The following is a 24,076-nucleotide window of genomic DNA, read 5'->3' on the forward strand; positions in this document are numbered from 1 at the left end:
CTGGTTAGGCCTCTGTTCAAGGAAGAAGTGGAGAGCCCTCAAACCGTCCTGGTGGGGGATGGAGGTGTAGAGAGATTGAACGTCCATGTGTCTTGAACGTCCATGTGTCTTTCACCACACCATTAACACACCCTTTGCCTTTGTCCCATGACCTTCTGCTCTGTTATTCTCTGTGACCCTTTGTCTTATCAACACCTTCCCTTTTGTTATCTCTTTCCCCACCTTCACTTTATTTGCTTAAAACCTATTACATTTCTAACCTTTGCCAGTTCTGATGAAAGGTCACTGACCTGAAACGTTAACTCTGCTTCTCTCTCCACAGATGCTGCCAGACCTGCTGAGTATTTCCAGCATTTTTTGTTTTTATTTCAGATTTCCAGCATCTGTAGTATTTTACTTTTATTAAACTGAAGTCCTGTCTGCCCCCTCAGTGGATGTAAAAGATCACATTGCACAATGAAGAGCAGAGGAGTTCTTCCTGGTGTCCTGGCCAATATTTATCTTTCAACCAATATTATTAAAACAGATTATGTGGTCAGTTATCTCATTGCTTGTGGAACCTTGCTGATCGCAACTGTGATTACACTTCCAAAATATTTCATTGGCTGTAAAGCACTTTGGATCAGCTTGTCATTTAAGGTTCTCTATAAATGCTGATTCTTTCACTTTGGTTCCTACTGTGCATTGCTTTGCAGTGACCCCAGTTGGAACATGCATATTGGGTGACAGTGAGATCAGTGGCTTAGCAACAGCCATTGCCCAGCCCTACACATGACGAATGAACTCTTGGACAAGATACTGGAAGTAGCCAGCATCTGGGTAATTATTCTCCGCCATGAGTGAATGCATTCCATTTTAACTATCTCAAAGTGCTAATGTGTTACTACCTAATAACAAATTGCAGCTTTCACAAGTACACAGGGTCAGATAGTCCCTAGTATCATATTGATAAATAAATAAGTGATATCACGTCTCATTAATATTGCCTTATGTTAAATCTTGTAATTTGATCACAGGAACTCATTCACCATTGGCACCAAGCTTGCCATTTGGACAAAACATACTTCCCACAAACTGCACCTTTGATACAATCAGTTAGAGTGTGTTTCAAGGCAGCCATCAATCTCTGGGATGGGTTGACACTGATAAACTGATCAAGCTTTTCTCTTACGGACTGCATATATCATCTTAAATCAGAAATCTGTTACTGCCTTGGAACTCAATCCATCCAATCTATGCACTGTAACTGACTGTTGATGATAATGAATGACTCATTTAAAAGGCACCTGGACATGCACCTGAAGTGCTGTAACCTGCAAGGCTACGGACCAGGCGCTGGAAGGAAGGATCATGATTGGGCGGCTAGTTTTCTCAGCCGGCACAGACACGATGGGCTGAATGACCTCTTTCTATGCCATTACATTTCTATGGTTCTAGTCAAATCACAGTCAGCTACTCACTAAGTAGCCAGCTGACACCTTATACAAGGGTTAACGAACATACAAATTAGGAGCAGGAGTAGGCCACTCGGCCCTTCGAGCCTGCTCCACCATTCAACAAGGTCATGGCTGATCTGATTGTAACCTCAACTCCACATTCCCGCCTACCCCTGATAACCTTTCACCCCCTTGCTTATCAAGAATCTATCTACCTCTGCCTTAGAAGTATTCAAAGACTCTGCTTCCACCGCCTTTTGAGGAAGAAAATTCCAAAGACCCACGGCCCTCTGAAAGAAAAACTTTCTCCTTATCTCTGTCTTAAATGGGCGACCCCTTATTTTTAAACAGTGACCCCTAGTTGTAGATTCTCCCACAAGGGGAAACATCCATTCTACATCCACCCTGTCAAGACCCCTCAGGATCTTATATGTTTCAATCAAGTCACCTCTTACTCTTCTAAACTCCAGTGGATACAAGCCTACCCTGTCCAACCTCTCCTCATAAGACAACCTGCCCATTCCAGGTATTAGTCTAGTAAACCTTCTCTGAACTGCTTCCAACACATTTACATCCTTCCTTAAATAAGGAGACCAATACTGTACACAGTACTCCAGATGTGGTCTCACCAATGCCTTGTATAGCTGAAGCATAACCTCCCTACTTTTGTATTCAATTCCCCTCACAATAAATAATAACATTCTATTAGCTTTCCTAATTATCTGCTGTACCTGCATATTAACCTTTTGCGATTCATGCAGTGGGACACACAGATCCCTCTGTATCTTAGAGCTCTGCAATCTCTCATCATTTAGATAATATGCTTTTTGTTTTATTCTTCCTGCCAAAATGGATAATTTCACATTTCCCACATTATACTCCATTTGCCAGATCTTTGCCCACTCACTTAACCTATCTATATCCCTTTGTAGCCTCCTTATGTCCTCTTCACAACTTACTTTCCTACCTATCTTTGTGTCATCAGCAAATTTATCAACCATATCTTTGGTCCCTTCATCCAAATTATTTATATAAATTGTAAAATGTTGAGGCCCCAGCACTGAGCCCTGCAGCACACCACTCGTTACATCTTGCCAACCAGAAAATGACCCATTTATGCCTACTGTCTGTTTCCTGTTAGCTAGACATTCTTCTATCCATGCCAATATGTTACCCCCTTTTACATCATATGAACTCCTGGTTTTATAGTAAATAAAATTAAGGGTTTTGCACTACATGAATCCAAAGGTTTAAGTAATTATACATAGCTGGAGCATCAGGAGGCTAAGACAAAGGCGCGACTAAGATTTTAGCATATATCCTCACTTAATACACAAATCCGCATCTGTGCTAAAATGAGCAAACAGTGAATATTTACTTCGCTGCGATGTTTCCCCTCAAGTATTCTCCTTTCTCACACTGTTCAAGGTGGAAACGACTCAGAGAAGCTCTGCTCACAGTTCAACTGGTTACTCATTTCATGTAGGTATGTGGCATTTTTTTTGTAACATTCCTACCATGGTCGCCTATATCAGTAACTGTACTTTGAAGTAATTGATTGCTGATGCAGCACGTTGGGACATTTCTGAGAGAAGGGGTAAAGTGCTGTACAAATACACATTCTCTTTTCATCCAGCATCGCAGCTGGTAAAAGAAAGAAAAGAAAAAAAAAACTTGTATTTCTATAGCACCTTTCACAACCTCAAGACTTCCTAAAGCACTTAACATCCAATGAAGTACTTTGGAAGTGTAGTCACTGTTGTAATGTAGGAAATGCAGCAGCCAATTTGCGCACAGCAAGCTCCCACAAACAGCAATGTGATAATGACCAGATAATTTTTTTTTGTGATGTTGATTGAGGGATAAATATTCATCAGGACACGAGGGATAACTCCCCTGCTCTTCTTTGAAATAGTGCCATGGAATTCACCTGAGAGAGCAGACACGGCCTCAGTTTAATGTCTCAACCGAAAGCTGGCATCTCCAACAGTGCAGCACTGTCTCAGTATTGCACTGGGAGTCTCAGCCGAGATTTTGTGCTCAGATCCTGGAGTGGAACTCGAACCCACAAGCTTCCGACTTAGAGGCAGGTGTGCTACCCACTGAGCTGACAGAAAGGAAAATAAGGAGGACAACGGTGCAATTGTTGTGAAATACCTCACTCCCAAAAACCTCAGTGCAACTCCATTTATTTAAATGAGTTTGAAATCGATGTCATTCATGTTTTTTAAATTCAACTAAACTGAAAACCATCTTGTAATGAATATAACCACACAGGGACAAACATGTCAAAACAAACAGTAGGATGCTGAGGAAGAATCGTGACATAATAAAGCTCCAAAGAAAATGAAGACTTATATTTACATAGCACTTTTCACGACCTCATGACATCCCAAAGTGCTTCACAGTGCCAATTAAGAATGTTTTGTCATTGTTGTAATGTAGGAAATGCAGCAGACAATTCACACACAGCAAACGCCCACAAACAATGTTGATCGAGGGATAAATATCGGCCAGGACACTAAGAGGATTCCTCTGTTCTTTTTCAAATTATGCAATGGGATCTTTTACACCCACCTGAGAAGTCAAATAAGGCCCCTGTTTAATATCTCATCCAGAAGATGGGCGGCACAGTGGTTAGCACTGCAGCCTCACAGCTCCAGCAACCCGGGTTCAGTTCTGGGTTTGCAAGTTCTCCCTTTGACTGTGTGGGTTTCCACTGGTTGTTCTGGTTTCCTCCCACAGCCAAAGACTTGTAGGTTGATAGGTAAATTGCCCCTAGTGTAGGTCGGTGGTAGGTGAATGGTGGGGATGTGGTAGGGAACATGGGATTAATATAGGATTAGTACAAATGGGTGGTTGTTGGTCAGCACAGACTTGGTGGGCTGAAGGGCCTGTTTCAGTGCTGTATCTCTCTAAGGCAGCACTCCCTCAATACTGGAGTGTCAGCCTAGATTTTGGGCTCAAGTCCCTGGTGGGGGTTGAACCCATAACTTTTTAATTCAGATGCAAGCATGCTACCCACTGAACCACTATACACGTGGCTCAGGAGATGAGGGCATGATAATAGACTGAAGCGACTGCTGGCCAAGCACAGAGGCAAAATACTGCAGGCACTAGAAATCTGAAATAAAAACAGAAAATGCTGGAAGTACTCATCAGGTCTGGCAGAATCTGTGGAGAGAGAAACAGAGTTAACGATTCAGGTCGCTAACCTTTTCTTATCCAGAGGACCAACCACTGTCAGCCAAACAATGGGTATCAAAGATGAAGCTAATGATGTTCTCAGAAAATTCTGGGTACTGCCTGTGTGGAGTTTGCAAGTTCTCCCTGTGTCTGCGTGGGTTTTCTCCGGGTGCTCCGGTTTCCTCCCACAAGCCAAAAGACTTGCAGGTTGGTAGGTAAATTGGCCATTATAAATTGCCCCTAGTATAGGTAGGCTCGAGTCGCTCTGAACAGGCTCCAGAAGCTGGCCGAGCGCGTCTACCCTGAGGCACAGTGTGGCTTTCGTGCAGAGAGATCGACTATTGACATGCTGTTCTCCCTTCGTCAGATACAGGAGAAATGCCGTGAACAACAGATGCCCCTCTACATTGCTTTCATTGATCTCACCAAAGCCTTTGACCTCGTCAGCAGACGTGGTCTCTTCAGACTACTAGAAAAGATCGGATGTCCACCAAAGCTACTAAGTATCATCACCTCATTCCATGACAATATGAAAGGCACAATTCAACATGGTGGCTCCTCATCAGAGCCCTTTCCTATCCTGAGTGGTGTGAAACAGGGCTGTGTTCTCGCACCCACACTTTTTGGGATTTTCTTCTCCCTGCTGCTTTCACATGCGTTCAAATCCTCTGAAGAAGGAATTTTCCTCCACACAAGATCAGGGGGCAGGTTGTTCAACCTTGCCCGTCTAAGAGCGAAGTCCAAAGTACGGAAAGTCCTCATCAGAGAACTCCTCTTTGCTGACGATGCTGCTTTAACATCTCACACTGAAGAATGCCTGCAGAGTCTCATCGACAGGTTTGCGTCTGCCTGCAATGAATTTGGCCTAACCATCAGCCTCAAGAAAACGAACATCATGGGGCAGGATGTCAGAAATGCTCCATCCATCAATATTGGCGACCACGCTCTGGAAGTGGTTCAAGAGTTCACCTACCTAGGCTCAACTATCACCAGTAACCTGTCTCTAGATGCAGAAATCAACAAGCGCATGGGTAAGGCTTCCACTGCTATGTCCAGACTGGCCAAGAGAGTGTGGGAAAATGGCGCACTGACACGGAACACAAAAGTCCGAGTGTATCAGGCCTGTGTCCTCAGTACCTTGCTCTACGGCAGCGAGGCCTGGACAACGTATGCCAGCCAAGAGCGACGTCTCAATTCATTCCATCTTCGCTGCCTTCGGAGAATACTTGGCATCAGGTGGCAGGACTATATCTCCAACACAGAAGTCCTTAAAGCGGCCAACATCCCCAGCTTATACACACTACTGAGTCAGCGGCGCTTGAGATGGCTTGGCCATGTGAGCCGCATGGAAGATGGCAGGATCCCCAAAGACACATTGTACAGCGAGCTCGCCACTGGTATCAGACCCACCGGCCGTCCATGTCTCCGTTATAAAGACGTCTGCAAACGCGACATGAAATCGTGTGACATTGATCACAAGTCGTGGGAGTCAGTTGCCAGCATTCGCCAGAGCTGGCGGGCAGCCATAAAGACAGGGCTAAATTGTGGCGAGTCGAAGAGACTTAGTAGTTGGCAGGAAAAAAGACAGAGGCGCAAGGGGAGAGCCAACTGTGCAACAGCCCCAACAAACAAATTTCTCTGCAGCACCTGTGGAAGAGCCTGTCACTCCAGAATTGGCCTTTATAGCCACTCCAGGCGCTGCTTCACAAACCACTGACCACCTCCAGGCGCGTATCCATTGTCTCTCGAGATAAGGAGGCCCAAAAGAAGAATAGGTAGGTGGTAGGGAAATATAGGGACAGGTGGGGATGTGGTAGGAATATGGGATTAGTGTAGGATTAGTATAAATGGGTGGTTGATGGTCGGCACAGACTCGGTGGGCCGAAGGGCCTGTTTCAGTGCTGTATCTCTAAACTAAACCATTGGCGGCCGTGCCTTCAGCTCCCTGGGCCCCAGCTTTGGAATTCCCTCCTTGAACCGCTCCGCCTCTCCACCTTGCTTTCCAATTTTCAGACGCTCCTTAAAACCTACCCTTTGACCAAGTTTTTCGCATGGACCTTAATATCACCTTATAGAGTCATAGACATAGTCAAGCAGCTCTCTGGAGAGCAGTCCATGTGGCTAAGTATCAAATTTTGCTTCATAATGCTCCTGTGAAGCATATTGGGATGTGTAATTGCCAAAAAAGACTAAATAAATACAAGTTGTTGTTGTAACCGCAATACATCCTACATAGAGTGAGCGGCGGGAAGACACGGCGCTCCTCCCGGGCGACAGATGGCGCTGTGGCGGGCAGTGTGGCTGGAGGACCCAGTGCACCTCCCGGGCAGTAGGTGGCGCTGAAGCAGGCGGCGTGGTGGAACGACCCGGTGCTCCTCCCGGGCGGCAGGTGACGCTGTGGCGGGCCATGTGACGGGAGGACCCGTTGCTCTTCCCGGACGGCAGGTGGCGCTGTGACGAGCAGTTTGTGTGGCGGGGCTGTGTTTACATTCGAAGGGCTGGACGGCTGCGGGCACCGCCTCCTGAGGGTGAGCTATAAACATTAATAATATCCGGGCTTCGGAATATCGGGGTCGATGCATCGAATGCCAGCGTTAGCCGAGGAGAGAGATGGACACCAGCGAATTATTCATCAGTTGCAGGAAGGGGGAACTCTACAGAGTCCGGTGAGTCCGACTGAGGCCCAGGTCCAGTGGGTTAGTGCAAAGTAAATGCTGAGGCAGACGGACAGCCCCTGCTACAAAGCGCAGGGACACTGTAGGCAGGCAGAGTAGCTAGTTCAGAGTCCGGGGGAGGAGGGAGTGGGGAGGGGGGAGTGGAGTTGAGGGGGCGAGTAGGGAGTGGAGTTGAGGGGGCGAGTAGGGAGTGGAGAGTGTGGGAGTGGGGAGTGGAGAGTGTGGGAGTGGAGAGTGTGGGAGTGGAGAGTGTGGGAGTGGGGAGTGGAGAGTGTGGGAGTGGAGAGTGTGGGAGTGGAGAGTTGAGTTGGGGAGTGGAGAGTTGAGTTGGGGAGTGGGGGGGGGAGTGTGTGAGTGGAGTGGGGGGGGGGAGTGTGTGAGTGGAGTGGGGGGGGGGAGTGTGTGAGTGGAGTGGGGGGGGGGAGTGTGTGAGTGGAGTGGGGGGGGGGAGTGTGTGAGTGGAGTGGGGGGGGGGAGTGTGTGAGTGGAGTGGGGGGGGGGAGTGTGTGAGTGGAGTGGGGGGGGGGAGTGTGTGAGTGGAGTGGGGGGGGGGAGTGTGTGAGTGGAGTGGGGGGGGGGAGTGTGTGAGTGGAGTGGGGGGGGGGAGTGTGTGAGTGGAGTGGGGGGGGGGAGTGTGTGAGTGGAGTGGGGGGGGGGAGTGTGTGAGTGGAGTGGGGGGGGGGAGTGTGTGAGTGGAGTGGGGGGGGGGGAGTGTGTGAGTGGAGTGGGGGGGGGGAGTGTGTGAGTGGAGTGGGGGGGGGGAGTGTGTGAGTGGAGTGGGGGGGGGGAGTGTGTGAGTGGAGTGGGGGGGGGGAGTGTGTGAGTGGAGTGGGGGGGGGGGAGTGTGTGAGTGGAGTGGGGGGGGGGAGTGTGTGAGTGGAGTGGGGGGGGGGAGTGTGTGAGTGGAGTGGGGGGGGGGGAGTGTGTGAGTGGAGTGGGGGGGGGGAGTGTGTGAGTGGAGTGGGGGGGGGAGTGTGTGAGTGGAGTGGGGGGGGGGAGTGTGTGTTTGGTGGGGGGGAAGGGGGAGTGTGTGTTTGGTGGGGGGGAAAGGGGAGTGTGTGTGTGTGTTTGGTGGGGGGGAAAGGGGAGTGTGTGTGTGTGTTTGGTGGGGGGGAAAGGGGAGTGTGTGTGTGTGTTTGGTGGGGGGGAAAGGGGAGTGTGTGTGTGTGTTTGGTGGGGGGGAAAGGGGAGTGTGTGTGTGTGTGTTTGGTGGGGGGGAAAGGGGAGTGTGTGTGTGTGTTTGGTGGGGGGGAAAGGGGAGTGTGTGTGTGTGTTTGGTGGGGGGGAAAGGGGAGTGTGTGTGTGTGTTTGGTGGGGGGGAAAGGGGAGTGTGTGTGTGTGTTTGGTGGGGGGGAAAGGGGAGTGTGTGTGTGTGTTTGGTGGGGGGGAAAGGGGAGTGTGTGTGTGTGTTTGGTGGGGGGGAAAGGGGAGTGTGTGTGTGTGTTTGGTGGGGGGGAAAGGGGAGTGTGTGTGTGTGTTTGGTGGGGGGGAAAGGGGAGTGTGTGTGTGTGTTTGGTGGGGGGGAAAGGGGAGTGTGTGTGTGTGTTTGGTGGGGGGGAAAGGGGAGTGTGTGTGTGTGTTTGGTGGGGGGGAAAGGGGAGTGTGTGTGTGTGTTTGGTGGGGGGGAAAGGGGAGTGTGTGTGTGTGTTTGGTGGGGGGGAAAGGGGAGTGTGTGTGTGTGTTTGGTGGGGGGGAAAGGGGAGTGTGTGTGTGTGTTTGGTGGGGGGGAAAGGGGAGTGTGTGTGTGTGTTTGGTGGGGGGGAAAGGGGAGTGTGTGTGTGTGTTTGGTGGGGGGGAAAGGGGAGTGTGTGTGTGTGTTTGGTGGGGGGGAAAGGGGAGTGTGTGTGTGTGTTTGGTGGGGGGGAAAGGGGAGTGTGTGTGTGTGTTTGGTGGGGGGGAAAGGGGAGTGTGTGTGTGTGTTTGGTGGGGGGGAAAGGGGAGTGTGTGTGTGTGTTTGGTGGGGGGGAAAGGGGAGTGTGTGTGTGTGTTTGGTGGGGGGGAAAGGGGAGTGTGTGTGTGTGTTTGGTGGGGGGGAAAGGGGAGTGTGTGTGTGTGTTTGGTGGGGGGGAAAGGGGAGTGTGTGTGTGTGTTTGGTGGGGGGGAAAGGGGAGTGTGTGTGTGTGTTTGGTGGGGGGGAAAGGGGAGTGTGTGTGTGTGTTTGGTGGGGGGGAAAGGGGAGTGTGTGTGTGTGTTTGGTGGGGGGGAAAGGGGAGTGTGTGTGTGTGTTTGGTGGGGGGGAAAGGGGAGTGTGTGTGTGTGTTTGGTGGGGGGGAAAGGGGAGTGTGTGTGTGTGTTTGGTGGGGGGGAAAGGGGAGTGTGTGTGTGTGTTTGGTGGGGGGGAAAGGGGAGTGTGTGTGTGTGTTTGGTGGGGGGGAAAGGGGAGTGTGTGTGTGTGTTTGGTGGGGGGGAAAGGGGAGTGTGTGTGTGTGTTTGGTGGGGGGGAAAGGGGAGTGTGTGTGTGTGTTTGGTGGGGGGGAAAGGGGAGTGTGTGTGTGTGTTTGGTGGGGGGGAAAGGGGAGTGTGTGTGTGTGTTTGGTGGGGGGGAAAGGGGAGTGTGTGTGTGTGTTTGGTGGGGGGGAAAGGGGAGTGTGTGGGAAGGTGTGACTGAAGGGATGGAGTGAGTGGAGGATGGGAGGTGAGAGTGAGCTGACTGGAGGGAGGGATGTTTGGTGTGAAAAGTAAAGGAGGGGAATGTATAAATAGGAGGGGAAGGGGGTATCAGGGCAGAGGAAGGAGGGGAGTTAATGAGATGAGAAGATAACTACTACAGTGCTTCACTATCTTCATCCGGAGATAATTTTTCAAGGGATGTGAATGTCGCTGGCTAGGCCAGCGTTTGTTGCCCATCCCTAATTGCCCTCGAGAAGGTGGTGATGAGTTACCGCCTTGAACCGCTGAAGTCCATGTGGGGTAGGTACACCTACAGTGCTGTTAGGAAGGGAGTTCCAGGTTTTTTGACCCAGCGACAGTGAAGGAATGGCGATTACGTTCCAAGTCCGGATGGCGTGTGGCTTGGAGGGGATCTTGCAGTTGGTGGTGTACTCATGCATCTGCTGCACTTGTCCTTCTAGGCAATCGAGTTCATGGGTTTGGATGGTGCTGTCTAAGGAGCCTTGGTATGTTGCTGCAGTCTGCTGGTGGTCGTGGAGGGAGTGAATATTTAAGGTGGTGGATGGGGCACCGATCAAATGGACTGCTTTGTCCTGGGTGGTGTCGAGCTTCTCAAGTGTTGGAGCTGCACTTATCCTGGCAAGTAGAGAGTCTTCCATCACACTCCTGACTTGTGCCTTATTGATGGTGGACAGGCCTTGGGGAGGTAGGGGGTGAGTTACTCGCCCTAGAATTCCCAGCCTCTGACCTACTCTTGTTCTTGGCATTTCTTTGCGGATGAAGATTTTGGGAAGGTTGTACTCACCGGTTGCAGGCCTGCTGGTGGCTAGTCAGGCCTATCCGTGACCAGCAGATTCTCCCACAGCAGGTACAAGTGAAGGTGTAGTCACTGCTGGGCGCAATTAGAACTATACTATTCCTCCTTTTCTCTTCCATGCTGGTTCTTCGCTCAGTCTCAAAGGTGTCTGTAACCTTCCTGATGTAGTATCTCCAGACAACACGATCTATGGTCTGCGTTTCCCACTGGCGATGGTCGATGTGGCACACAGAGAGGGACTTCTTCAGGGAGTAAATTGGGCCTGTATTCTCTGGAGTTTAGAAGAATGAAAGGCAATCTAATTGAGACATACAAGATTCTGAAAGGGCTTGATAGGGTAGAAGCTGAGAGATTGTTCCCACTGGTCAGGGAATCTAGAACTTGGGGCCGCAGTCTCAGCATAAGGGGTCAATCATTCAGGACTGAGATGAGGAGAAATTACTTCACTCAAAGGGTTTTGAAACTTTGGAATTCTCGACCCCAGAGGGTTGTGGGTGCTCCATCATTGAATACATTTAAGGCTGGGATAGATGGATATTTTAGTCTCGCAGGGAATCAAGGGAAATGGGGAGTGGCAGGAAAGTGGAATTGAAGCCCAGATCAGCTGTGATTGTATTGAATGGCGGAGCAGGCTAGATGGGCCGTATGGTCTTCTGTTGCTGTATCTTGTGTTCTTGTTTGCATGGGGCCCCTCTGTTCCTTTTACCATTGGTCAGCTCTCCATCGAACACTATCTTGGGCAAGCAACTGCCGTCCATCCGGACAACATGACCCACCCAATGCAGTTGACTTTGCAGGACGATGGCCTCAATGCTGGTGATGTTGGCTGTTTCCAGGACGTCAATGTTTGTGATGCGGTCCTGCCAGTGGATCTTGAGGATACTGTGGAGGCAGCGCTGATTGAAGGGCTCTAGAAGGCGTACATGATGGTGGTATAGGACCCATGACTGTGCCATACAGAAGGGTGGTGAAGACTATGTCTTTGTGCACTTGGAATTTGATCTGTGCTCTGAGGCTGTGGTTGCTCCACACTCGTTTGTAAATGTTCTGTTTACTTTTGAGAGCCTGTTGTCCACTTCCTTGTCTGTGGTGGCATCAAACAAGATAACGCTTCCCAAATATGTAAATTGCTTGACGGCATTCAGTTCAGTTTCCTCGATGACCATGCTTGGTGGGCTGTATTCTTCTTGGAGTGCAGGCTGATGCAGAACTTCAATTTTCTTTAAACTGATTTTTAGTCGAAAGAGTTGTGCCGCCTTGGAGAAATGTTATATGTTACAGGTTTGACTGACTGTGGGTCAGGAGAGCAGTCATTGGCGAAAAGAAATTCACGCATGAGTTTTTGTTGTGTCTTTGTGTGAGCCTGAAGACGCTTGAGGTTGAAAAGGCCTCCATCAGTCCAGAAGCTTACATAAACTCCCTCCTTAAGGACTTCCGTTGTCTGCTGCAGCATCAGTCTTTCAAACGTCAGCTGATTAGAATCCAAAACCAGCATCTTCCTGTGAGGAAGAAAGACAAGTTTGGCAAGTTTCGGGAAGCTTGGATAACACTGGATATTGTGAGCCCAGTCAAAAAGGAAAAGGAAGCATTTGTAAGGGCTGGAAGGCTAGGAACAGATGAAGCACTTGAGGAATATAAAGACAGTCGGAAGGAACTTAAGCAGGGAGTTAGGAGGGCTAAAAGGGCATGAAAAGTCATTGGCAAACAGGATTAAGGAAAATCCCAAGGCTTTTTATACATATATAAAGAGCAAGAGGGCAACCAGGGAAAGGGTTGGCCCACTCAAGGACAGAGATGGGAATCAATGTGTGGAGCCAGAGAAAATGGGCGAGGTGCTAAATGTGTACTTTGCATCAGTATTCACCAAAGAGAAGGACTTGGTGGATGATGAGCCTAGTGAAGGGAGTGCAGATAGTCTCAGTCATCTCATTATCAAAAAGGAGGAGGTGTTGGGTGTCTTGCAAAGCATTAAGGTAAATAAGTCCCCAGGGCTTGATGGGATCTACCCTAGAATACTGAGGGAGACAAGGGAAGAAATTGCTGGGGCCTTGACAGAAATCTTTGCATCCTCATTGGCTACAGGTGAGGTCCCAGAGGACTGGAGAATAGCCAATGTTGTGCCTTTGTTTAAGAAGGGTGGCAAGGTTAATTCAGGAAATTATAGGCCGGTGAGCCTTACATCAGTGGTAGGGAAACTATTAGAGAGGATTATTCAGGACAGGATTTACTCCCATTTGGAAACAAACGAACTTATTAGCGAGAGGCAGCATGGTTTTGTGAAGGGGAGGTCGTGTCTTACTAACTTGATTGAGTTTTTTTGAGGAAGTGACGAAGATGATTGATGAGGATAGGGCAGTGGATGTTATCTACGTGGACTTTAGTAAAGCCTTTGACGAGGTCCCGCATGGCAGACTGGTACAAAAGGTGAAGTCACACGGGATCAGAGGTGAGCTGGCAAGATGGATACAGAACTGGCTCGGTCATAGAAGACAGAGGGTATCAGTGGATGGGTGTTTTTCTGAATGGAGGGATGTGACTAGTGGTGTTCCACAGGGATCAGTGCTGGGACCTTTGCTGTTTGTAGTATATATAAATAATTTGGAGGAAAATGTAGCTGGTCTGATTAGTAAGTTTGCGGACGACACAAAGGTTGGTGGAGTTGCGGACAGTGATGAGGATTGTCAGAGGATACAGCAGGATATAGATCGGTTGGAGACTTGGGCGGAGAAATGGCAGATGGAGTTTAATCCGGACAAATGTGAGGTAATGCATTTTGGAAGGTCTAATGCAGGTGGGAGGTATACAGTAAATGGCAGAACCCTTAAGAGTATTGACAGGCAGAGAGATCTGAGCATACAGGTCCACAGGTCACTGAAAGTGGCAACGCAGGTGGATAAGGTAGTCAAGAAGGCATACGGCATGCTTGCCTTCATCGGTCAGGGCATAGAGTATAAAAATTGGCAAGTCATGTTGCAGCTGTACAGAACCTTAGTTAGGCTACACTTAGAATATTGCGTGCAATTCTGGTTGCCACACTACCGGAAGGATGTGGAAGCTTTGTAGAGGGTACAGAGGAGGTTTACCAGGATGTTGCCTGGTCTGGAGGGCATTAGCTATGAGGAGAGGTTAGAAAAACTCGGATTGTTTTCACTGGAACGATGGAGGTGGAGGGGCGACATGATAGAGGTTTACAAAGTTATGAGCGGCATGGACAGAGTGGATAGTCAGAAGCTTTTTCCCAGGGTGGAAGAGTCAGTTACTAGGGGACATAGGTTTAAGGTGCGAGGGGCAAAGTTTAGAGGGGCTGTGCGAGGCAAGTTTTTTTACACAGAGGGTGGTGAGTGCCTGGAACTTGCTGCCAGGGGAGGTGGTGGAAGCAGATACGATAGCGACGTTTAAGAGACATCTTGACAAATATATGAATAGGAAGGGAATAGAGGGATATGGGCCCTGGAAGTGCAGAAGGTGTTAGTTTAGGCAGGCATCAAGATCGGCGCAGGTTTGGAGGGCCGAATGGCCTGTTCCTGTGCTGTACTGTTCTTTGTTCTTTTGTTCTTTGTTCATGCTGAAAAAGATGGTGAATGAGGTTGGGGCCAGCACACATCCCTGCTTCATGCCATTGGAGATATGGAAGAGACTCGAGGTCGCTGTTTTGCTTAACTTGTCTGTACTGATTTTCATGAAACTGCTTCACCATGGCTAGGAACCTGGTTGGGCATCCAAGTTTTACAAGGATTTTCCAAAGTCCATCTTTGCTCACAGTGTCGAATGCCTTGGTGAAATCTACAAAAGTGACGTACAGGCCTTTGTTTGTACTCTTGTAGGCACAGTGCTTATTTTCTGGTCGATGGTAACCCCAGGCTGTTGATAAAGGGGGATTCAGTGAAGTTAATGCTTTGAATGTCAAGGGGAGATGGTTAGATTCTCTTTTATTGAAGATCGTCATTGCGTGGCACTTGTGTGGAATGAATGTTAATTACCATTTATCAGCCCAAGCCTTAATGTTGTCCAGGTCTTGCTGCATGCGGGCATGGACTGCTTTAGTGTCTGAGGAGTTGTGAATGGTACTGAACACTGCAGTCATCCGGGAACATCCCCACTTCTGACCTTACGCTGGGGGAAGGGTCATTGTTGAAGCAGCTGAATATGGTTGGGCCTAGGACACTACCGTGAAGAACTCCTGCAGCAATGTCCTGGGGCTGAGATGTCTGGCCTCCAACAATCACAACAATCTTCCTTTGTGCTAGGTATGACTCCAACCAGTGGAGAATTTCCCCCCGATTTGCTTCAATTTTACTAGGGCTCCTTGATGTCACACTCGGTCAAATGCTGCCTTGATGTCAAGGACAGTCACTCTTACCTTAGCTCTGCAATTAAGCTCTTTTGTCCATGTTTGGACTAAGGCTGCAATGAGATCAGGAGCTGAGTGGCCCTGACAGAACCCAAACTGAGCATTGGTGAGCTGGTTGTTGCTGAGTAAGTGCTGCTTGATAGCACTGTCGACAACACCTTCCATCACTTTGATGATCGAAAGTCGATTGATGGGGTGGTAATTGGGTGGATTGGAGGTGGCCTGCTTTTTGTGGACAGGATATACCTGGGAAATTTTCCACATTGTCGGGTAAATGCTAGTGTTGTAGTTATGCTGGAACATGTTGGCTAGGGGCATGAGCACAAGTGGTGTAACATAACTGCACCTTTGCCTGTGAGCATGTTTTACCACTACTCCGCTCTGGTGCATTTCCAATGTGAAATCTTGAATTGCCTGAAGTTATGCTGCTTATTTCCTGTCGATTTAAATCTAGAACCATCTCTCATTGACGCAAAAGTAGCAGGTGTCGTTATGATAATGTGCGTTGAGGGACAGCAGCAGAGCTATCAAAGTAACGCAAAGAAAAGACTGACTTGCATTTCTATAGCACATTTCACAACCACAGGACATTTTGGTGGTTTATAGCCAGTGAGGTACTTTTGAAGTGGAGTCCCTGTTGTCGGAAATGCAGCAGCCAATTTTGTTCACAGCAAGATCCCACAAGCAGCATTATGATGATGACTAGATAATCTGTTTTAATGCTATTGGTTGAAGGATAAGTATTGGCCAAGGCACCTTTTTTTTAATGACTGAGATTCATGACCAGTATCTATTGCACAGTTTCCATCAATGGACTGAAAGAAATTCGGATGTGTATTGCCCACAATTCTAATGCGAGTTGGCTGAAAGTCATTAGTGATCAGTGTGTGAACTTGAAAAATTACTCCTGGTGTGTTGTATCCGATTGTGATTAGAGTTTAGGGGCAGCGCAAAAGACACAGCATCAACAGACACAACCACAGGCTGTAGTTGCTCGGAAATGAAGACTGGTTAAGGAAATCTATTCCCTTTTGAGGTGCGGTGGTATCTACTTTGTCCAGACACTCTTAGTTTCGAACACTTGTAACAAATCTGCTCTCAACTTTCTCTTCTCTAGGGAGAGCAGTCCCAGCTTTGCCAAACTACCCACATAACTGAAGTTCTTCAATCCTGGAACCATTCTTGTAAATCTTTTTCGCACCCTCTCTGAAAGCCTGCACATCCTTCCTAAAGTGTGGTACCCAGAATTTCACCTGATACTCCAGTTGAGGCCGAACCAGTGTTTTATAAAGGTTGATCAGAACTTCCTTGCTTTTGTACTCTGTACCTCTATCTATAAAGCCCAGGATCCTGTATGCCTTTTTAACTACTTTTTGACCTGCCCTGTTGCCTTCAATAATTTCTTCACATATATCCCCAGGTCTCTCTGCTCCTTGCACATCTTTTAGAATTGTATCCTTTATTTTATATGCCTCTCCTCATTCTTCCTATCAAAATGTTTCACTTCACACTTTTCTACTTTAAAATTCATCTGCCAGGTGTCTGCACATTCCATGAGCCTGTTCATGTCCTCTTGAAGTCTCACTATCTTCTGCACAGTTCACAATACTTCCAAGCTTTGTGTCATCTGCAAATTTTGAAATTGTGCCCTGCACACTCAAGTCTAGATTATTATATGGCAAGAATAACGGTGGTCCTACTACTGACTCCAGGGGAACTCCACTATATACCTTCCTTCAGTCTGAAAACCATCCGTTGACAACTACTGTCTGTTTCCTGTCACTCAGCTGACTTCATCTCCATGCTTCCCACTGTCCCTTTTATTCCAGGGGCTTCAACTTTGCTGGAAGGCCTATTATGTGTCACTTTATCAAATGTTTTTTGGAAGTCCATGTGCATTACATCAATCACGTTATCCTCATCAAAAAAACTCAAATCAAGCTAGTTAAACACGATTTGCCCTTAACAAATTTGTGCTGGCTGTCCTGAACCAATCCACACCAAGTGCCATTCAACCCATTGGGTCTATGCTGGCCCTCTGCAGTGCAATCCAATCAGTCCTATTCCGTGGTTCTACCCCCGTAGCCCTATAAGTTTTATTCCCTCAATTTCCCTCCAGTTCCCTTTTGAAATCCTTCATCGTCTCTGCTTCCACCACTCTCGTAGGCAATGAGTTCCAGGTCATAGTATCATCATAGAAAGTTTACAGCACAGAAAGAGGCCACTTGGAAAGAGGTCAATGCCACTGTGCGTCGCTGGTGAAGGGAGTGAATATTGAAGGTGCTGGATGGGGTGCCAGTCAAGTGGGCTGCTTTGTCCTAGTTGGTGTTGAGCTTCTTGAGTGTTGTTGGAGCTGCACTCTAAGCATAAAAAAGTTCTTCCCCACATCTCTTGCCCAAAACCTTAAATCTGTGTCCCCTAGTCCTTGTACCATCAGCTAATGGGAACAGATTTTCTTTGTCTACCCTATCCAAACCTGTCAGAATCTTGTACAGCTCTAACAAATCTCCCCTCAATCACCTTTGCTCCAAGGAGAATAACCCAGCTTCTCCAGCCTAAGCTTGTAGCTAAAATCCCTCATCCCTGGAACCATTCTGGCAAATCTCCTCTGCACCCTCAAGAACCCTCACATCCTTCTGAAAGTGTGGTGACCAGAACTGGATGCAATAGTCTCGTTGTGGCCTAATCAGAGCTTTATAAAGGTTCAGCATAACCTTCCTATCAGTCTACTCTTCATCAGCAAAGTAATGGAAGGGGTCATTGACGGTACAATCAAGCAGCACTTGTTTAGGAATAATATGCTCACTTGATGCTCAGTTTGGGTTCCACCAGGCCCACTCAGCTCCTCACCTCATTACAGCCTTGGTCTAAACATGGACAAAAGAGCTGAACTCCAGAGGTGAGATGACACCAAGGCAGCATTTGACTGAGTGTGGCATCAAGGAGCCCCAGCAAAACTGAGCCAATGGGAATCGGGGGATAAACCGGTTGGAGTCATACCTAGCACAAAGGAAGATTGTTGTGGTTGATGGAGGTCAATTATCTCAGTCCCATGACATCACTGCAGGAGTTCCTCAGGGTGGTGTCCTAGGCCCAACTATCTTCAGCTGCTTCATCAATGACCTTCCTTTCAGGATAAGGTTAGAAATGGGGATGTTTGTTGATGATTGCACAATGTTCAACAGCATTCGCGATAAGTCAGATACTGAAGCAGCCCATGGACAGCATCCAGCTGATAAGTGACAAGTCACATTCATGCCACACAAGTTCCAAGCAATGACCATCTTAAACAAGAGAGAATCTAACCATCTCCCCTTGATGTTCAATGGCATTACCATCGCTGAATCCCCCACTTTCAACATTTTGGGGGTCATCATTGACCAGAAACTGAACTGGACCAGCCACATAAATGCTGTGGCTACAAGAGCAGGTCAGAGACTGGGAGTTCTGCAGCGAGTAACTTGCCTCCTGTCTCTCCAATGCCTGTCCACCATCTACAAGGCGCAAGTCAGGAGTGTGATGGAATACTCTCCACTTGTCCGGATGGGTGCAGCTCCAACAACACTCAAGAAGCTAGACACCATCCAGGACAAAGCAGCCCGCTTGATTGGCACCCCATTTACCACCTTCAACATTCACTTCCTTCACCAGCAATGCACAGTGGCAGCAGTGTGTACCATCTACAACATGTACTGCAGTAACTCACCAAGGCTCCTTCGACAACACCTTCCAAACCCGTGACCTCTACCACCTAGAAGGACAAGGGCAGCAGATGCATGGGAACATCATTACCTGCAAGATCCTCTTCAAGCCACATACCTGGAACTGTAACCCATTCCTTCCCTGTCACTGGGTCAAAATCCAGGAACTCCCTTCCTAACTGCACTGTTGGTGTACCTACAGCTCGAGGACTGCAGTGGTTCAAGAAGGCAGCTCACCACCACCTTCTCAAGGGCAATTGGGGAAGGGCAATAAATGCTGGCTGAGCCAGCAATGCCCACATCCCATGAACGAATAAAAAAGTTCAGTTATATTAGTCAAGCATGATCTGCCTTTTACAGATCCCTGCTGGCTCTCAATTAACTCAAACCTCTCCAAGTGTCTGTTGACCTTTTCACTGATTATTGTTTCTAAAACCTGACCCACCACAAAAGACAAACTGACAGGCCAATAGTTACTAGGAATGTCCTTACACCCTTTCCTGAATAAGGATGTCACATGTGCCACTCTCCAATCCTCTGGCATCTCCCCCATATCTAGGGAAGATTGGAAAATTATGGCAAGCCCTTCCACTATCTCCTCCCCCCACTTCCTTTAGCAACCTGGGATGCAAGTCATCTATACTAGGCAATTTATCCACTCTAAGCATAGCCAACCTTTCCAGTAAATTTTTTTTAATTCATTTCATGGGATGTGGGTGTCGCTAGCAAGGCCAGCATTTGTTGCCCATCCACAATTACCCTTGAGAAGGTGGTGGTGAGCTGCAGCCTTGAACTGCTGCAGTCCATCAGGTGTAGGTACACCCACAGTGCTGTTAGGGAGGGAGTTCCAGGATTTTGACCCAGCGACAGTGAAGGAAAAGTGATATATTTCCAAGTCAGCATGGTGTGTGGCTTTGAGTGTAACTTGTTACCACACGTCTGCTGCCCTTGTCCTTCTAGGTGGAAGAGGTTGCAGGTTTGGAAGGTGCCGTTGAAGGAGGCATGTTGAGTTGCTGCAGTGTATCTTGTAAATGGTACTGCTGCCACTGTGCATCGGTGATGGATGGGGTGCTGATCAAGCGGGCTGCTTTGGCTTGGATGCTGTCGATCTTCCTGAGTGTTGTTGGAGCCATGCTCATCCAGGCAAGTGGAGACTATTCCGTCTCACTCCTGATTTGTGCCTTGTAGATGGTGGGCAGGCTTTGGGGATTCAGGAGTTCCTCACCCCAGAATTCCCAGTCTATGACCTGCTCTTGTAGCCATGGTATTTATGTGGCTGCTCCAGTTCAGTTTCTGGTCAATGGTAGCCCCAAGATGTTGGTAGTGGGGGATTCAGCAATGGTGATGCCATTGAATGTCAAGGGGAGACTGTTAGATTCTCTCTTGTTGAGATGGTCGTTGGTCATTGGCACTTGTGTGGTGCGAATGTTACTTGCCACTTATCAGCCCAAGCCTGAATGTTGTCCAGGTCTTGCTGCAAATGGATAGGGACTGCTTTGGTATCTGAGTCATCCCGAATGCTACTGAACATCTTTCAATCATCAGCAAAAACCCTGACTTCTGACCTTATGATGGAAAGGTCATTGATGAAGCAGCTGAAGATGGTTGGGCCTAGTACAGTACCTTGAGGAACTCCTGCAGCAATGTCCTGGGGTGAGATTATTGGCTTCCAAAAACCACAACCATCTTACTTTCTGCTAGATATGACTACAACTATTGTAGAGTTTTCTCCCTTATTCCCGTTGACTTCAATTTGGCAAGGGCTCCTTGATGCCACACCTTGGCTGCCTTGATATCAAGGGCAATCACACTCGCCTATTGGGGAGTCCGCATGTGAGAGAAGAAAACTCGGCTAATATTTGGGTGTAACCCTTTAGGAGCGATAGAGGGTTATACCCAAAATGTTAACTTGGTTTTCTCATGCTACCCAACCTGCCATATCTTTTCAGCTTGACTCAGTTGGTAGCACTGCTTTCTGGCTCAGAAGGCTTTAGACTCAGGTCTCCATCAGAACTTGAGCAGAGAATATCAGATGACACTCCAGTGCAGTGCTGAAGGAGTACTGCATTGTAGGAGGTGGTCTATATTAAATGAAGCATTAAAAGCTCTATTCCAAGAGTTCAGAAGTAGGTTAAACATCTCAGCACCATTCACATAAGAGCAGAGGTATCTCCTGGTGTCCTGGCCAATGTACTTCATCAAAAACAAATTAACTCACCATTTATGTCATTGATATATCTGGCATGCTGTGGATTTGCATATGCAATAGCTACTGTTTCAAAATAATTCATTGTATGTGAAGCACTTTCAGACATTACTAAGATTAATTAAGCTTCACCTGTAGCGTCTGTGCAAAGCAGTTTCACTTTGCAATGTGTTCAGACTTGTAGGGCAAATATAGTCAGATGTCAATCAGACTCTGGAGCAAAGTGGAGGTTTGCGCTGGATTCCGATAGAACTTTCAAACAAGCACCAAGATGTAGCTTGGCTGGTGGTGAGAAGAGCCCTCCCCGTCAGATCCTTCCTGCACGCCTGAACTCAAACTCCCTCCACGCAATGCCCTCCAGGTGGTTGTGGTGAGGAAGAGACAGTTGCCACCTCCTTCTGGAATGTGTCTTTGCAAAGCAGGTGTTGAAAGAGTTGCAGTGGTTTTTGTTGAGGTTCATCCCAAGCAGCTCTGTAACACAGCAGTCTGTGCTCTACGGGCTGTTCCCAGGGACGCACACTGAGATAAACATCAACTGCTGCTGGAGGACTATCAATTCTGTGAAAGATGCCCTTCGGTCTGCCTGAAACTTGCTGGTCTTCCAGCGCAAAGAATTGTCCACGACCGAATGTTGCAGACTGGCACATTCCAAGGTCCAGGACTACGTGCTGAGGGACGCAATAAAGCTTGGGGCAGCTGCAGCAAAGGCTCAATGGGGAAAGACCACTGTGTAAGGTCCCCCCACCAAGCTGAACTGAGGGGCTGGATCCGTGGAAAACCCGTCGAACTGTATCCGGAAAATATTTGTTTGCTGTAAAATGTACATGGCATGTAAAATGAAATGGAAGGGTTGTGAGGCAACTTACTCCTGTATTGAAGGAAACTGATCTCCTTTGCACTTTTTGTATTGTTTGACTTGATGCTGTTCGGAACTGTTTTGTAATGTATTTTTTACAGATTTTTATGAATAAAGTTTATTTTGGGAAAAAAAATGGGCACTAGCTCTGGCTTTATAATATAGCTTTAGCATTGGTGACAAGTGCAACCTCTTCATGCTGGCTCTACAGCTGTAGGGTAAATAACGAAGCTATTTATAAATGCTGTTTGTTTCTGCTTTAATTTGAGATTTCATGGTCTTTACTGTATCTCTCGTAATACGGTGTCAGTTGATGCATTTGAACAAAGCAATTCCTAATTCAACAGAATTAGGTGGGGCGGGGGGGAGGGAGTGATTGTGTGCAGGAAACATATGAAGAATGATCACCTGAGTCTTAAATCACAATCCAGATGAGGCAGTGAATTTATGGGCCAAATGGCCTTTTCTTGGTTTTTATGTTTTCGAACCATAGAACAATTACGGCACAGATGGAGGCCATTCAGCTCATAGTATCCGTGCCGGCCAAAAAACTAGCTGCCCAATCTAATCCCACTTTCCATCACCTGGTCCATAGCCTTGCAGGTTATAGTACTTCAGGTACATGTTCAGTACCTTTTAAAAGAATTGAGGGTTTCTGCCTCCATCACCGTTCCTGGCGGTGAATTCCAGACACCCACCACCCTCTGGGTGAAAAAGTTTTTCCTCTTGTCCCCTCTAATCCTTCACCTTAAATATCTGTCCCCTGGTAACTGACCTCCCCGCAAAGGGAAACAGGTCCTTCCTGTCGCTTCTATCTCGGCCCCCCATAATTTTGTACACCGCAATTCAGTCTCCCTTCAGCTTCCTCAGTTCCAGGGAAAACAAACCCTAGCCTATCCAATCTTTCCTCTTAGCTGTAACTTTCAAGGCCTGGCAACATTCTTGTAAATCTCCTCTGTACTCTCTCCAGAGCAATTATGTCCTTTCTGTAATGTGGTGACCAGAACTGTACGCAATACTCCAGCTGTGGCCTAACCAGCGTTTTATATAGTTCCAGCATCACATCCCTGCTTTTGTATTCTATACCTTGGCCATTAAAGGAAAGCAATCCACATGCCTTCTTCACTCTTATCTACCTGTCCTGCCACTTTCAGGGACCTGTGGACATGCACTTCTACTCCTCTCAATATCCTCCTGTTTATTGTGTATTCCCTCGCTTTATTTGCCCTCCCCAAGTGATTACTTCACACTTCTCTGGATTGAATTCCATTTGCCATTTTCCCACCCACTGAACCAAACCATTGATATCATTCTGGAGTCTACGGCTATTCTTTCACTATTAACTATGCAGCCAATTTTTGTGTCATCAGCAAATTTTACTTGCCTTACTAAAATCCATGTACACCACATCCACTGCACTACCTTCATCAATCCTCCCCATCACTTCCTCAAAAAGCTCAATCAAGTTAGTAAGACATGAGCTTCCCCTAACAAATCCATGCTGACTATCCCTGATTAATCTGTGCCTTTCTAAGTGGCAGTTTACCCTGTCCCTCAGAATTGATTCTAATAATTTACCCACCACAGAGGTCAGACTGACTGGCCTGTAATTATTTGGCCTATCCCTTGTACCCTTTTTAAACAATGGTACAACATTCGCAGACCTCCAATCGTCTGGTACCTTGTGAGGACAGCCTGTACCTAGTGAGGATTTGAAGATGGTCCTCAGTGCATCCCCTATTTCCTCCCTGGCTTCCTTTAACAACCTGGGATGCAGTCCATCCTGGCGATTTATCCACTATCAAGGATGTCAGACTCTCAAGTACTTACTCTCCCATTATGCTTATCGTATCTAATATTTCACACTCCTTTAACTACAATGTCTGCATCAACCCTCTCCTTTGTGAAGACGGAGAGAAAAAAACTCATTAAGAACTCTGCCCACATCTTTGGCATCCACGCATAAGCTCCCTTGTACATCACTGAAGGCACTTCCCTTAGTTATCCTCTTGCTCTTAATGTACTAATAAAACATCTTTGGGTTTTCCTTGATATTTACCTGCCAATAATTTTTCATGTCCTGTCTTTGCTTTTCTAATTTCCTTTTTTAGTTCACCCCTGCACTTTCTATACTCCTCTAGGCTTTCTAAAGTATTAAATAATTTGTGATCATCATAAGCTTTCTTTTTCTTTAACTTACCCTGTAAGCTTCTAGATAACCAGGGGCCTCTAGATTTG

The 24,076-nt window shown here is 47.5% G+C and overlaps 1 protein-coding gene across 2 annotated transcripts in view; it reads left to right on the forward strand.

Moving 5' to 3' along the window:
- Positions 1 to 7,075: 7,075 nt before the first annotated feature.
- Positions 7,076 to 24,076, forward strand: part of abtb1 (ankyrin repeat and BTB (POZ) domain containing 1) — an 83,654-nt gene continuing 66,653 nt past the window's right edge. For both annotated transcript variants that reach the window (XM_068052154.1, XM_068052153.1), the window contains exon 1: positions 7,076 to 7,288. In XM_068052154.1, coding sequence (XP_067908255.1) covers positions 7,233 to 7,288 — 56 coding nt within the window. In that variant the 5' untranslated portion in view covers positions 7,076 to 7,232. The remainder of the gene's footprint in view (positions 7,289 to 24,076) is intronic.

This window comes from Heterodontus francisci, chromosome 19 (assembly GCF_036365525.1).
Source record: "Heterodontus francisci isolate sHetFra1 chromosome 19, sHetFra1.hap1, whole genome shotgun sequence".
In the NCBI taxonomy this organism is placed as follows: Eukaryota; Metazoa; Chordata; class Chondrichthyes; order Heterodontiformes; family Heterodontidae; genus Heterodontus; species Heterodontus francisci.